The 14,751-nt window shown below is 46.3% G+C and overlaps 1 protein-coding gene across 1 annotated transcript in view; it reads right to left on the bottom strand.

Annotated features, from left to right (window-relative positions):
• The window catches only part of LOC123729216 (glutamate receptor ionotropic, kainate 4), a 494,511-nt gene that overhangs the window by 228,700 nt on the left and 251,060 nt on the right, over positions 1-14,751 (bottom strand). Inside the window, exon 3 of the mRNA XM_045703471.1 lies at positions 11,008-11,141. Within this exon, the coding sequence (XP_045559427.1) occupies positions 11,008-11,089 (82 nt within the window). The 5' untranslated portion in view covers positions 11,090-11,141. The remainder of the gene's footprint in view (positions 1-11,007; positions 11,142-14,751) is intronic.

Genomic DNA, 14,751 nt, shown 5'->3' with positions numbered 1-14,751 from the left:
CCTTGCTTCCCTTAACAACATGAGACGTCTCCAACACGCAACCAAGACATTCTTATGCGGGGGACCTGTGCTACAACAACAAAAAAAGATGCAAGAGAAGTAGGAGACAGTTAGGTCACTCTGCATTGATGATCTCCTTGGAGAAATACAATTCAGAGGGGCAGAGAAATGTGAATAGCTGTCAAGTGTGTGCGAGAGGAACGGGGTGAAATGGGTCGTTCGTTTAGACACATCCGTAATGGAACGTGTTAATGACAAACGGTCCACTTTGCTTATTTGTGAATGGCAGTTTCCCTTTGTTCCACTTTTCACCAGAGCTTCACCTCTTTTCCGAGAGCAGGTCCTCTGTCAGGTTTTCGCATAGCTCGATTATATGGTTCATGGATATAATGTGAAACACATCCAGCATACCCTGACAATAACACGTCGACAAGCCTAACTGGTTTGTTAAATGGTATATTTCGTGACAGAGAAATGTCTTCCTCTCTTTTATCCAGATTACTTTTATCCAGATGACTTTCTATCCCATCCACATTCAGACAAGGAGGCTTTTATTTTCATGTTCAAGGATATGTCACAGTTCAGCCATTCATCAGCTTCTTATAGTTAAAAGTATGAAGTGTAAATACTCAGAATACCACTATTATGCTTATTGTCATCGATTGTATGATTAAATAACTAAAGCACGAAAAAAAAGAGACCTAATGACAGTGTTTTTGGTCAGCACCCAAAAACATACAGTAACCAAGGCCATGGACATGAGTCTAATAACAATTCAGAAGTTAATGTGGGATTGTGTAGTTGGACTGATTGACTGTGTCCTATTAAACATGTAATGTAAGTTATTACTGGACAGGACCCAATGAAAATAGGACAAGAACCAATAGATGTACAGTACCAGTCAAATGTTTGGACACCAACTCATTCCAGAATTTTTCGTTATTTGTACTATTTTCTACATTGTAGAATAATAGTGAAGACATCAGAACTATGAAATAACACCTTTGGAATCATGTAGTAAGCAAAAAAGTGTTTCAAAAATCTAAATATACTGCTAAAAAAAATAAAGGGAACACTTAAACAACACATCCTAGATCTGAATGAAAGAAATAATCTTATTAAATACTTCTTTCTTTACATAGTTGAATGTGCTGACAACAAAATCACACAAAAATAATCCATGGAAATCCAATTTATCAACCCATGGTCTGGATTTGGAGTCACACTCAAAATTAAAGTGGAAAACCACACTACAGGCTGATCCAACTTTGATGTAATGTCCTTAAAACAAGTCAAAATGAGGCTCAGTAGTGTGTGTGGCCTCCACGTGCCTGTATGACCTCCCTACAACGCCTGGGGATGCTCCTGATGAGGTGGCAGATGGTCTCCTGAGGGATCTCCTCCCAGACCTGGACTAAAGCATCCGCCAACTCCTGGACAGTCTGTGGTGCAACGTGGCGTTGGTGGATGGAGCGAGACATGATGTCCCAGATGTGCTCAATTGCATTCAGGTCTGGGGAACGGGCGGGCCAGTCCATAGCATCAATGCCTTCCTCTTGCAGGAACTGCTGACACACTCCAGCCACATGAGGTCTAGCATTGTCTTGGATTAGGAGGAACCCAGGGCCAACCGCACCAGCATATGGTCTCACAAGGGGTCTGAGGATCTCATCTCGGTACCTAATGGCAGTCAGGCTACCTCTGGCGAGCACATGGAGGGCTGTGCGCCCCCCCAAAGAAATGCCACCCCACACCATGACTGACCCACCGCCAAACCGGTCATGCTGGAGGATGTTGCAGGCAGCAGAATGTTCTCCACGGCATCTCCAGACTCTGTCACGTCTGTCACGTGCTCAGTGTGAACCTGCTTTCATCTGTGAAGAGCACAGGGCGCCAGTGGCGAATTTGCCAATCTTGGTGTTCTCTGGCAAATGCCAAACGTACTGCACGGTGTTGGGCTGTAAGCACAACCCCCACCTGTGGACGTCGGGCCCTCATACCACCCTCATGGAGTCTGTTTCTGACCGTTTGAGCAGACACATGCACATTTGTGGCCTGCTGGAGGTCATTTTGCAGGGCTCTGGCAGTGCTTCTCCTGCTCCTCCTTGCACAAAGGCGGAGGTAGCAGTCCTGCTGCTGGGTTGTTGCCCTCCTACGGCCTCCTCCACGTCTCCTGATGTACTGGCCTGTCTCCTGGTAGCGTCTCCATGCTCTGGACACTACGCTGACAGACACAGCAGTTACATTGTGTTGTTTAAGTGTTCCCTTTATTTTTTTGAGCAGTGTATATTTCAGATTCTTCAAAGTAGCCACCCTTTTCCTTGATGACAGCTTTGCACACTCTTGGCATTCTCTCAATCAGCTTCATGAGGTAGTCACCTGTAATCCATTTCAATTAACAGGTGTGCCTTGTTAAAAGTTAATTTGTGGAATTGATTTCCTTCTTAATGCGTTTGAGTAAATCAGTTGTGCTGTGACAAGGTAGTGGTGGTATACAGAAGATAGCCCTATTTGGTAAAATACCATCCATATTATGGCAAGAACAGCTCAAATAAGCAAAGAGAAACGACAATCCATCATTACTTTAAGACATGAAGGTCAGTCAATCTGGAAAATGTCTAGAACTTTTTAAGTTTCTTCAGGTGCAGTCGCAAAAACCATCAAGCGCTATGATGAAACTAGTGTGATGGAGTGCTGCATCAGAAGACCTGGCCTCCACAATCACCCGGCCTCAACCCAATTGAGATGGTTTGGGATGAGTTGGACCGCAGAGTGAAGGAAAAGCAGCCGACAAGTAGTCAGCATATGTGGGAACTCCTTCAAGACTGTTGGAAAAGCATTCCAGGTGAAGCTGGTTGAAAGAATGCCAAGAGTGTGCAAAGCTGTCATCAAGTCAAAGGGTGGCTACATTGAAGAATCTAAAATACATTTTCACTTGTTTAATACTTTTTTGGTAACTACAGTGGCCAGAAAAAGTATGTGAACCCTTTGGAATTGCCTGGATTTCTGCATAAATTGGTCATAAAATGTGATCTGATCTTCATCTAAGTCACAACAATAGACAAACCCAGTCTGCTTAAACTAATAACACACAAACAAATGTACTTTTTCATGTCTTTATTGAACACACCGTATAAACATTCACAGTGCAGGGTGGGAAAAGTATGTGAACCCTTGGATTTAATAACTGGTTGATCCTCCTTTGGCAGCAATAACCTCAACCAAACATTTTCTGTAGTTGCGGATCAGACCTGCACAACGGTCAGGAGGAATTTTGGACCATTCCTCTTTACAAAACCGTTTCAGTTCAGCAATATTCTTGGGATGTCGGGTGTTAACCGTTCTCTTGAGGTCATGCCACAGCATCTCAATCGGGTTGAGGTCAGGACTCTGACTGGGCCACTCCAGAAGGCACATTTTATTCTGTTGAAGCCATTCTGTTGTTGATTTACTTCTGTGTTTTGGGTTGTTGTCCTGTTGCATCACCCAACTTCTGTTGAGTTTCAATTGGTGTACAGATAGCCTTACATTCTGCAAAATGACTTGATAAACTTGGGAATTCATTTTTCTTTCAACGATAGCAAGCTGTCCAGGCCCTGAGACAGCAAAGCAGTCCCAAACCATGATGCTCCCTTCACCATACTTTACAGTTGGGATGAGGTTTTGATGTCGGTGTGCTGTGCATTTTTCTCCACACATAGTGTGTTTTCCTTCCAAACAACTCAACTTTAGTTTCATCTGTCCACAGAATATTTGCCAGCAGCGCTGTGGAACATCCAGGTGCTCTTTTGCGAACTTCAGACGTTCCACAATGTTTTTTTGGACAGCAATGGGTTCTTCCATGAACACCATTCTTGTTTAGTGTTTTACTTATTGTAGACTTGTCACTAGAGATGTTAGCATGTTCCAGAGATTTCTATAAGTCTTTAGCTGACACTAGGATTCTTCTTAACCTCATTGAGCATTCTGCACTGTGCTCTTGCAGTCATCCTTGAAGGATGGCCACTCCTAGGGAGAGTAGCAACAGTGCTGAACTTTCTCCATTTATAGTCAATTTGTCTTACTGTGGACTGATGAACATCAAGGCTTTTAGAGATACTTTTGTAACCCTTTCCAGCTCTATGCAAGTCAACAATTCTTAATCTTAGGTCTTCTGAGATTTATTTTGTTTGAGGCATGGTTCACAACGGGCAATGCTTCTTGTTAATAGCAAACTCAAATTTTGTGATTGTTTTTTATAGGGCAGGGCATCTAACCAACATCTCCAATCTCGTCTCATTGATTGGACTCCAGGTTAGCTGACTCCTGACTCCAGTTATCCTTTTGGAGAAGTCATTAGCCTAGGGGGTTCACATACTTTTCCAACCTATACTGTGAATGTTTAAATGATGTATTCAATATAGACAAGAAAAATACAATAAGTTGTGTGTTATCAGTTTAAGCACACTGTGTTTGTCCATTGTTGTGACTTAGATCACAATAAAAGTTTATGACAAATGTATGAAGATATCCAGGTAATTCCAAAGGGTTCACATACTTTTTCTTGCCACTGTACGTGATCCCATATGTATTATTTCATAGTTTTGTTGTCTTCACTATTATTGTAAATAAAAAATTGTTCTTAACTGACTTGCCTAGTTAAATAAAGGTTAAATAAATAAAACAAATCCTACAATGTAGAAAACAGTAAAATAAAGAAAAACCCTTGAATGAGTAGGTGTCCAAACTTTTGACTGGTACTGTGTAAACACTGAACATAAAGACAACAAGAACCACATGGAATGATGTCAAGAAAAGTTTTTAAGAACAGGTTTCGCTTAGCCTAGTTCAGATCTGTTTGTTCCGTCTTGCCAGATGTGGGACCAGGCTGCTGTACTGTAGAGTAGTGATGCTCAAATGTTGGCCCCAGACCAAAACCTCCCTACCACCATTTACTGTGACCCTGGTCATGAATAATACTTTACATAGTGCATTATGATTTATTGATGAGTGAGGGTATAATTTATTAAGTACTATATTCAGTTCATTTGTTGAATGATATGTAGCGATACGGGGATGTTAGCACGATACATATGTATAATTTCCATCTGTGAATCAATATATTGATACCCACCTGTTGTGATACAGGCCTAATAACCAAGATCATTCATTTTTAACCAGATCAGAACCCTGAGGAGCATCGCCAGCAGTGCAACATCAGCACAAACATGATTTATCAAAGCAATAAACTGTTGTCTTCGTTCTCATGGCCAAGGGCTGGAGTTGCTACTACAGTATTCCTCTCCTCCCTGGTTTCTTCTCTCTTCATCTTTTCTGGGTTAGTCTACCTCGCAGTCCTCCCTGCAGGCTGATTACAGTACATCCCATCCGCTCAAACGGGCACACATGTTCCCCTCTGTCACAACCGCTACCTGTGCATGTCTTGAAAGGAGACCATGTAGACTAACGTTGCCCGCCGTGATATAAAACACATGCATCTGCTTGGCCGCCACCGCAAGCCGCCGCTCAACACATTTGTCCATATTAAAGCAGGGAGCCGACAGTACGGTATGTTGTAGGCCACCTCCGGTGTTCGTCTGTATAGCGGTTAGATCGAGCTAGTTCCCCACGGAGCAGCTACATGTGGTGTGACGCCGCTGCAGTGTGCAGCCTCGGGCAAATTGATATGAGGCGCTGATGAGTGAGTCGCAGACTGTATGCCTCCATTGGGGGGAGAATAAGCAGAGAGGGTCATCTGTCATTCATGCTGCACTGAGTCTGTCACTCATACAGGGCATTTACCAGGGGAGAGATCTCTATTAAACACTGCAGGGAGGTGTGTGTGTGTGTACGTGTACGCGTGTGTGCGTGCGTGCGTGCGTACACCACAGTTCAAAAGTTTGGGGTCACTTACAAGTGTCTTTGTTTTTTAAAGAAAATCATTTTTTGTCCATTAAAATAACATAAAATTGATAAAAAATACACTATAGACATTGTTAACAGTGTAAATGATTATTGTAGCTGGAAACAGCAGATTTTTATGGAATATCTACATAGGCCTACAGAGGCCCATTATCAGCAACCGTCACTCCTGTGTTCCAATGGCACGTTGTATTAGCTAATCCAAGTTTATAATTTTAAAAGGCTAATTAATCATTAGAAAACCCTTTTGCAATTATGTTAGCACAGCTGAAAACTGTTGTCCTGATTAAAGAAGCAATAAAACTGGCCTTCTTTAGACTAGTTGAGTATCTAGAGCATCAGCATTTGTGGGTTCGATTACAGGTTCAAAATGGCTAGAAACAAAGACCTTTCTTCTGAAACTCGTCACTCTATTCTTGTTCTGAGAAATGAAGGCTATTCCATGCAAGAAATTACCGAGAAATTTAAGATCTCGTACAACGCTGTGTACTACTCCCTTCACAAAACAGCGCAAACTGGCTCTAACCAGAATAGAAAGAGGAGTGGGAGGCCCCGGTGCACAACTGAGCAAGAGGACAAGTACATTAGAGTGTCTATTTTGAGAAACAGACACCTCACAAGTCCTCAACTGGCATCTGTGCGCGTGCATGTGTGTGGTAACTTAATCCATATATCTCTAGTTTGGCCTCCCTCCTTCAGTAGATAGAAAATAAATCATACAAATGATATTAATAAATACACATTTTGTGTAGTGTTTACTCATTGTTGTGAACATTAGGGGAGTTCTGAGGTAACAAATACATTTTGTTCTGAACTGAAATACATTTTGTTCTGAACTGTGAGAATGATAAACGGGTCAGATATTACGTGTGAAAAGAAACACTGAAATGGTGCTGCACTCGCTTTTTCAAAATCGAATACAATTTTATTTGTAGTAGACCTTATCATGAAATACTTACTTACAAGCCCTTAACCAACAATGCAGAACTTTTTAAAAAGTAAGTAAGAAAATATTTGCTAAAAGAATACATGAAAAATAATCTAAAGTGAGAACAAAAAATAACACAATAAAATAATAATAACGAGGCTATATACAGGGGTTACTGGTACTGACTCAATGTGAGGTAATTTAGGTAATATGTACATGTAGGTAGGGGTAAAGTGTGCATAGATAATAAACAGCGAGAAGCAGCAGTGTAAAAAATGGGGTCAATGCAAATTATCTGGGTAGCCATTTGATTAACTATTTATTGACCAGCTTTTAAAGCACTTCATAGCTACAGACGTGAGTGTTACGGGGCGGTAGTCATTTAGGAAGGTTACCTTGGTGGTCTTGGGCACAGGGACTGTGGTAGTCTGCTTGAAACATGTAGATATTACAGGCTCGTTCAGGGAGAGGTTGAAAATGCCAGTGAAGACACTTGTTGGTCAGTACATGCTCTGAGTACACGTCCTGGTAATCCAACTGGCCCTGCGGCCTTGTGAATTGATCTGTTTAAACGTCTTACTCACATCGGCTACGGAGAACATGATCACACAGTTGTCTGCAACAGCTGGTGCTCTCATCCAATTCAGTGTTGCTTGCCTCGAAGTGAGCATAGAAGCTTATGGCCTTATGCGGCTTTTTGAGTGTGGTCTTGGTGCCTGCATTGTTTTGTGGTGATAAATAGTCAGCTACGAAATAAATAGTGTGGTCTACAGCTTATCATGAGGAAGTCTACCTCAGGTGAGCAAAACCTCAAGACTTCCTTAATATTAGAGATCGCGCACCAGCTGTTGTTGACAAATAGACACTCTTCATGCTAATGACGAGGTTTTGGGCAAGGTCTGGGGAAAATCTTTTGCCTCCGATTCTTTAGAGGAAATGGATGTTCTGATTTCCAGAAGCTCTTTTCGGTCATAAAAGATGGTGGCGAAACATAATGTTCAAAAAAAGTTACAAACGCGAAAAAACAGAATAGCACAATTGGCTAGGAGCCTATAAAATGGCAGCCATCCCCTCCGGTGCCATAATTGGTTAATCTGACTAATGATTAACTTTGTCTGCGGAACTGAAAAGAACTCCTTGGAAACACAGTCAATGAATGTAACACAGCAAAGATGAGGCGAATTCAAACAGTAAGCTTTTTTTTATAACGCTGTTTTGGCATCACATAGCAACATTGTTCTAGCAATTTAAGATTGCATATTGTACATTTAAATTACAAATACTGTATGCAGGCAATACAAATTTCAGCTAGTGAAATCAAGGAGGTTGGATAACACCTGTTCTAACAGAATGACAGTGTATTTGGGATAGTTATACCTTTCCAACTTTCATGATATCATTAGCTGGATCTCTGGATGGACTCCTCTCATCTATCCCCCCCAAAAAGAGCATCATCAAAACAGTTCATTGGTTCTGTCGCAATCATGTCATCTCAATCATCTGACCATACTGTATTCTGCAAATCTATCATCAATCTGCCAAACAAAAGAGGCATGTGCTGCGTCCCGATTCTCCAACTCTTCTCCCAACATGCACACCTTCTCACATGAATTTGACAATGAATGGAAACTCACCCCAGCCAAAGCTTACACCAATCACATGCTTTTTACTAAAGTCTTGACTGGGAGTGTGTAAGTGCACACTTCTGGAAAAGGCTGGAGAATTAAGACTCAACCAAAGACAACATCCTTCTCTCCTCATTTCACCTGTGCTCAACTACTAAACTATTGTCTGGCAGTGGGGTGTGATGCTAGCGTAGCGGTGCTATTTAGGCCTGTTGCAATGTATTCATTCCGTATGAAGGCCAGACAGTGACATTCCGGTAGTCAGGCAGGACTCGAGGGGACTAGCATTGTTAAATATCACCTCCTGGAGCGTGGCAGTGGGCAGCAGGCAAAGACGTCCGGGAGTGAAATAACAGCCCCGATGCTAATGCCGGCGCCGCAGCGTGCCACTGACAGGCTTCAACGGCGGCGAGCTCCCACCGCCTGACATCAGAGAGGGGGGAAAACCCAGGCCTGACCGCCTAATTAACTATCAACTAAAACAAGATGGGAATAAACATTATGGAGGTGCCTTTGTAGAGAGATGTGAGGTGGTGGAGGGAGGGAATGTGGGAGGGTAGGAGAAAACAGAGGAGGAGGAGGTAGTATAATACAGCATTCACTAATTATCCAAGACAATTCTGGGACCCGGCTAGCACAAAACGTTCTAAGGACCATATGTTTCTTAGAGCTTGGTGAGAATGTGGTTGTCATATGGTTAATTTGCATACAACCTTCCCACAACGTTCTGGGAATGGTGCAGGATACCCAGCTAGCACATACGTTTCATAGGTGGGAATTTCTGTATTTCAGCATAATGTTTCCAACAGGTTTCCTCATGGTTCTATTTAAAGTCATGTTCTCAGAACGTTAAGAAACAACGTTCTTCTGTGGAAATTTAAGTACTTGAGCATAACGTTTTCTGCAGGTTTCCTTATGGTTGTATTTAAAGTCATGTTCAGAGAACGTTAAAAACAAGATTCTTCTGTGGGAATTTCAATATTTCAACACAATGTTTTCTGCAGGTTTCCTCTTGGTTCTATTTAAAGTCATGCTCTCATAACATTAAGAAAACTTTGCATAAAAACAACAAGAAAACATTAGTAACATTCAAAGAACGTTCTAAGAATGTTATTTAAAAACATTAACATTCCTTTCTCAGCATTAACATTCTTTCTCCTCTATCTTGTAAAGTGTGCTTAGGTATGTGGGCCACACCTCATCTTAAATGAGTGCTTGTTTCCTTTGAAATGGGATCTGTTTGAATAGACTAAAATGAAGATCATAGGTTTGAATATTACTAATGCCGTGCCACAATAAAAAAACAAATAAAAAATTGCATGATTAATGCCAAAGCAAATTCATTTCCATGTGTCCAATCTGTGCTAGGAGTTCAAAACAGTTAACCCAAACTAAGCTAGCAAAAGGTATTAAAAGATTCAGTGAAAGTTTTAAGAAAGCCTCCAAATAACCTGTAATTTCCGTTCTCAGAACATTTAAAAAAACTTTCCGTCTTACCGGTCAGGAAACTTATGGCTTTGTTCCCAGAACCAATGGGAAATCCAAAACGTACGTTCCTACAACTTCCAAGGAACCAAATGTGCTAGCTGGGAGGCTGTGTGTTTGATGCTCCCTGTCGCGATCGCATGGAGATGGACTAAAGCAAACTGAGAAGTTTCTCTGCGAGCATATTGTGCACTTTAAAAATTGATCGGCAAGGCACATTCACAGTGCCAGACCTTTCTCTGATCCCTGCACGGCTTGTTACCCAATATACATGTTGTTATTACAGATATGGCACACTAGAAATCAATATAGACTGCTGTTATGCTGCTGTTAGTCTGTCTGTCCTCCATCTGCTGTCACAGTGATTGCTGGGAGAAATCAGCCCATGTTGAGGTGGCCTCTGCTGCTGCTGCTGTGAGAGAGAGATGTCCTGGTCACTGCTGCCCCAGACCCAGCCCTACGGCTGGTGGATATCCGGCTACGGATCGGCTAATTAATGTAATGATAGGAGGACCCCTGTCGTCCATCTCTACCCACCATTTCCTCTCATCTCTGTGTGAAAATGAGTACGGGCCTGTAAACACCATACACTAAAATGTATCTAAACAGGTAACTGGTTTTCCCAACTAACACTCAAATAAGGCAAAGTATAATATCATGACTCATTTTGACACTCACTTAGTTTTTTCCACTGCAGCTCGGGAAATGGTAGCAGAAAATGAGATTTTCTAGCCGTTTGGTTAAGGTACCCTGTTGCACACAAGAAAGTACCTTTCTGCTGCATCAGAAATAACAGACAGGCAGAAACAGACAGAATATAACATTCAGAAAATAGCACCTCTTCTTGTTACGCTACAATTGGAGTGATACCGAACTCTCGTCAAAGTGCTGCTGAGATGCACTGAAGAAGCAATCAGTTGTCAGAGCAAGTCAACGCTCTCAACCAGGCCTGGAATTACACGTAGAGGAGCTCTTGTGATGGCGCCTTTTGAATAAGGAGTGAGGAGAGGTAGGGGAGAGGTGAGTTGTGCCCTCCAGCCATGCAGGGTCAGAGATCAGACTACTCACCTATTCTGAAGGAGAGTGGCCCAGCGGAGGTACATCTCACCCACATGGCTAAGAGGAACAGAGGCGCCCAGGCTGCGAGCATCTTCTATGACTCCTCATGGGTCCTGCCCCGGGGGTCCCCCTGTCACAGCCACCTGGAGAACATAACACACAAATGCATGGATTATATAGAAGCCTGGATCTATGGCACGCACACCATAGAAAAATAATAGAAGAATCTATGACGTGCGCACACATACACACAGACACACGCACGCAGACACACACACGCTCGCACGCACAGACACACACCACATTCGCACGCCCGCACAGACACGCACACATGCGCGCAAGCAAACACACACACACACACACTGAGAACACAAAGCAACCGCCGTCGATCGTCCCTACGCTCATCTATCTTCACCTTAGCCTCAATAAATTATAGGCCGTTTTTATTCATCTGGTACTGTCACGTCCTGGCCAGTATATAAGGTTAATTGTTTTGTAGTTTGGTCAGGGCGTGGCAGGGGGTATTTGTTTTATGTGGTTCGGGGTGGTGTGTTTTGTGTAAAGGGTGTTTGATTTAGTAATTCCGGGTTTTGGTTTATGTTTAGTATTCTATGGTTAGTCTAGGTTGTGTGTTTCTATGTTTGGTTGATTGGGGTTGGGACTCTCAGTTGAAGGCAGGTGTTGTCTATCTGCCTTTGATTGAGAGTTCCATATATTAGGGTGTGTTTGTATGTGTGATTTGTGGGTGATTGTTCTGTGTTTCGCCTTGTGCCTTACCAGACTGTTTTTGTTGATCGTTCGTGTTTTTGTTATTTTGTATGTTCGTTTTGAAAGATAATTAAAAATCAAGATGAGCATTCACGTACCTGCTGCGTATTGGTCCTCATTCACCGACAACACCCGTGACAGAATCACCCACCACCAAAGGACCAAGCAGCAGAGGAAGGAGCAGACGGAGTTCGAGTTGGACTGGCGGGAGAAGTGGACTTGGGAGGAAGTTCTGGACGGGGCCGGACCTTGGCACCAGGCTGGGGATTATCGACGCCCGCAGTGGGAAATTGAGGCAGCCAAGGCAGAGAGGCGGTGGTACGAGGCCAAGTACGCGCTGAAGGAGAAGCACGAGAGGCACCCCCAAGAAAATTTTGGGGGGGGGCACACGGGTAGTTTGGCTAGGCGTAAGAAGAGCCGGAAGCCAGCTACTCGTGGGTATATGGAGGAGCGTATGGGGTGGAGAGCGCTATGTTTCGCTGAGGAGCGCACTATCTCACCCATACGCACGCACAGTCCGGTGCGCGTTATTCCAGCCCCTCGCAGGTGCCGTGCTAGAGCGGGCATCCAGCCTGGTAGGAGGATGCCTGCGCAGCGCATCTGGTCGCCGGTACGCCTCCGAGGACCAGGCTACCCAACTCCCGCTCTACGCACGGCTACCATCAGGCCCCTGCACAGCCCAGTCTGCCCTGTACGAGCACCCCGCTCGTACAGGGCTACTAGTTCCATCCAGCCAAGGCGGGTTGTGCAGGAGGTAAGATCTAGACCGGCTGTGCGCCTCCATAGCCCTGGGTTTCCAGCTCCTGTCTCTCGTGCGGACCCGGAAGTGCGTCAACCCAGTCCGACTCGTCCTGTTCCCGCTCCCCGCACTAGCCTGGAGGTGCGTGTACATAATCTGGTAAGCCCAGTACCAGCACCACGCACCAGGCTACAAGTGCGTCAACCCAGCCTCGCCAGTCAACAGTCTTCATCAGAGCTGCCCGCCAGTCAACAGTCTTCATCAGAGCTGCCCGCCAGTCAACAGTCATCGTCAGAGCTGCCCGCCAGTCAACAGTCATCATCAGAGCTGCCCGCCAGTCAACAGTCATCGTCAGAGCTGCCCGCCAGTCAACAGTCATCGTCCGAGCTGCCCGCCAGTCAACAGTCATCGTCCGAGCTGCCCGCCAGTCAACAGTCATCGTCCGAGCTGCCCGCCAGTCAACAGTCATCGTCCGAGCTGCCCGCCAGTCAACAGTCATCGTCAGAGCTGCCCGCCAGTCAACAGTCATCGTCAGAGCTGCCCGCCAGTCAACAGTCATCGTCAGAGCTGCCCGCCAGTCAACAGTCGTCAGAGCTGCCCGCCAGTCAACAGTCGTCAGAGCTGCCCGCCAGTCAACAGTCGTCAGAGCTGCCCGCCAGTCAACAGTCGTCAGAGCTGCCCGCCAGTCAACAGTCGCCAGAGCTGCCCGCCAGTCAACAGTCGCCAGAGCTGCCCGCCAGTCAACAGTCATCGTCAGAGCTGCCCGCCAGTCAACAGTCATCGTCCGAGCTGCCCGCCAGTCAACAGTCATCGTCCGAGCTGCCCGCCAGTCAACAGTCATCGTCCGAGCTGCCCGCCAGTCAACAGTCATCGTCCGAGCTGCCCGCCAGTCAACAGTCATCGTCAGAGCTGCCCGCCAGTCAACAGTCATCGTCAGAGCTGCCCGCCAGTCAACAGTCGTCAGAGCTGCCCGCCAGTCAACAGTCGTCAGAGCTGCCCGCCAGTCAACAGTCGTCAGAGCTGCCCGCCAGTCAACAGTCGTCAGAGCTGCCCGCCAGTCAACAGTCGCCAGAGCTGCCCGCCAGTCAACAGTCGCCAGAGCTGCCCGCCAGTCAACAGTCATCGTCAGAGCTGCCCGCCAGTCAACAGTCATCGTCCGAGCTGCCCGCCAGTCAACAGTCATCGTCCGAGCTGCCCGCCAGTCAACAGTCATCGTCCGAGCTGCCCGCCAGTCAACAGTCATCGTCAGAGCTGCCCGCCAGTCAACAGTCATCGTCAGAGCTGCCCGCCAGTCAACAGTCATCGTCCGAGCTGCCCGCCAGTCAACAGTCATCGTCAGAGCTGCCCGCCAGTCAACAGTCGTCAGAGCTGCCCGCCAGTCAACAGTCGTCAGAGCTGCCCGCCAGTCAACAGTCGTCAGAGCTGCCCGCCAGTCAACAGTCGTCAGAGCTGCCCGCCAGTCAACAGTCGTCAGAGCTGCCCGCCAGTCAACAGTCGCCAGAGAGGTCAGACTGCGCTGAACTGCCGGAGTGGTCGGACTGCGCTGAACTGCCGGAGTGGTCAGACTGCGCTGAACTGCCGGAGTGGCCAGACTGCGCTGAACTGCCGGAGTGGCCAGACTGCGCTGAACTGCCGGAGTGGCCAGACTGCGCTGAACTGCCGGAGTGGCCAGACTGCGCTGAACTGCCGGAGTGGCCAGACTGCGCTGAACTGCCGGAGTGGCCAGACTGCGCTGAACTGCCGGAGTGGCCAGACTGCGCTGAACTGCCGGAGTGGCCAGACTGCCCTGAACTGCCGGAGTGGCCAGACTGCCCTGAACTGCCGGAGTGGCCAGACTGCCCTGAACTGCCGGAGTGGCCAGACTGCCCTGAACTGCCGGAGTGGCCAGACTGCCCTGAACTGCCGGAGTGGCCAGACTGCCCTGAACTGCCGGAGTGGCCAGACTGCCCTGAACTGCCGGAGTGGCCAGACTGCCCTGAACTGCCGGAGTGGCCAGACTGCCCTGAACTGCCGGAGTGGCCAGACTGCCCTGAACTGCCGGAGTGGCCAGACTGCCCAGACTGTCCCGAATTGCCAGACTGCCCAGACTGTCCCGAATTGCCAGACTGCCCAGACTGTCCCGAATTGCCAGACTGCCCAGACTGTCCCGAATTGCCAGACTGCCCAGACTCTCCCGAATTGCCAGACTGCCCAGACTCTCCCGAATTGCCAGACTGCCCAGACTCTCCCGAATTGCCAGACTGCCC

The sequence above is a fragment of the Salmo salar genome, chromosome ssa20, assembly GCF_905237065.1.
Source record: "Salmo salar chromosome ssa20, Ssal_v3.1, whole genome shotgun sequence".
NCBI classification, from domain to species: Eukaryota; Metazoa; Chordata; class Actinopteri; order Salmoniformes; family Salmonidae; genus Salmo; species Salmo salar.
Note: the sequence above shows the minus strand (reverse complement) of the source record. Positions and strands in the feature narration are given on the sequence as shown.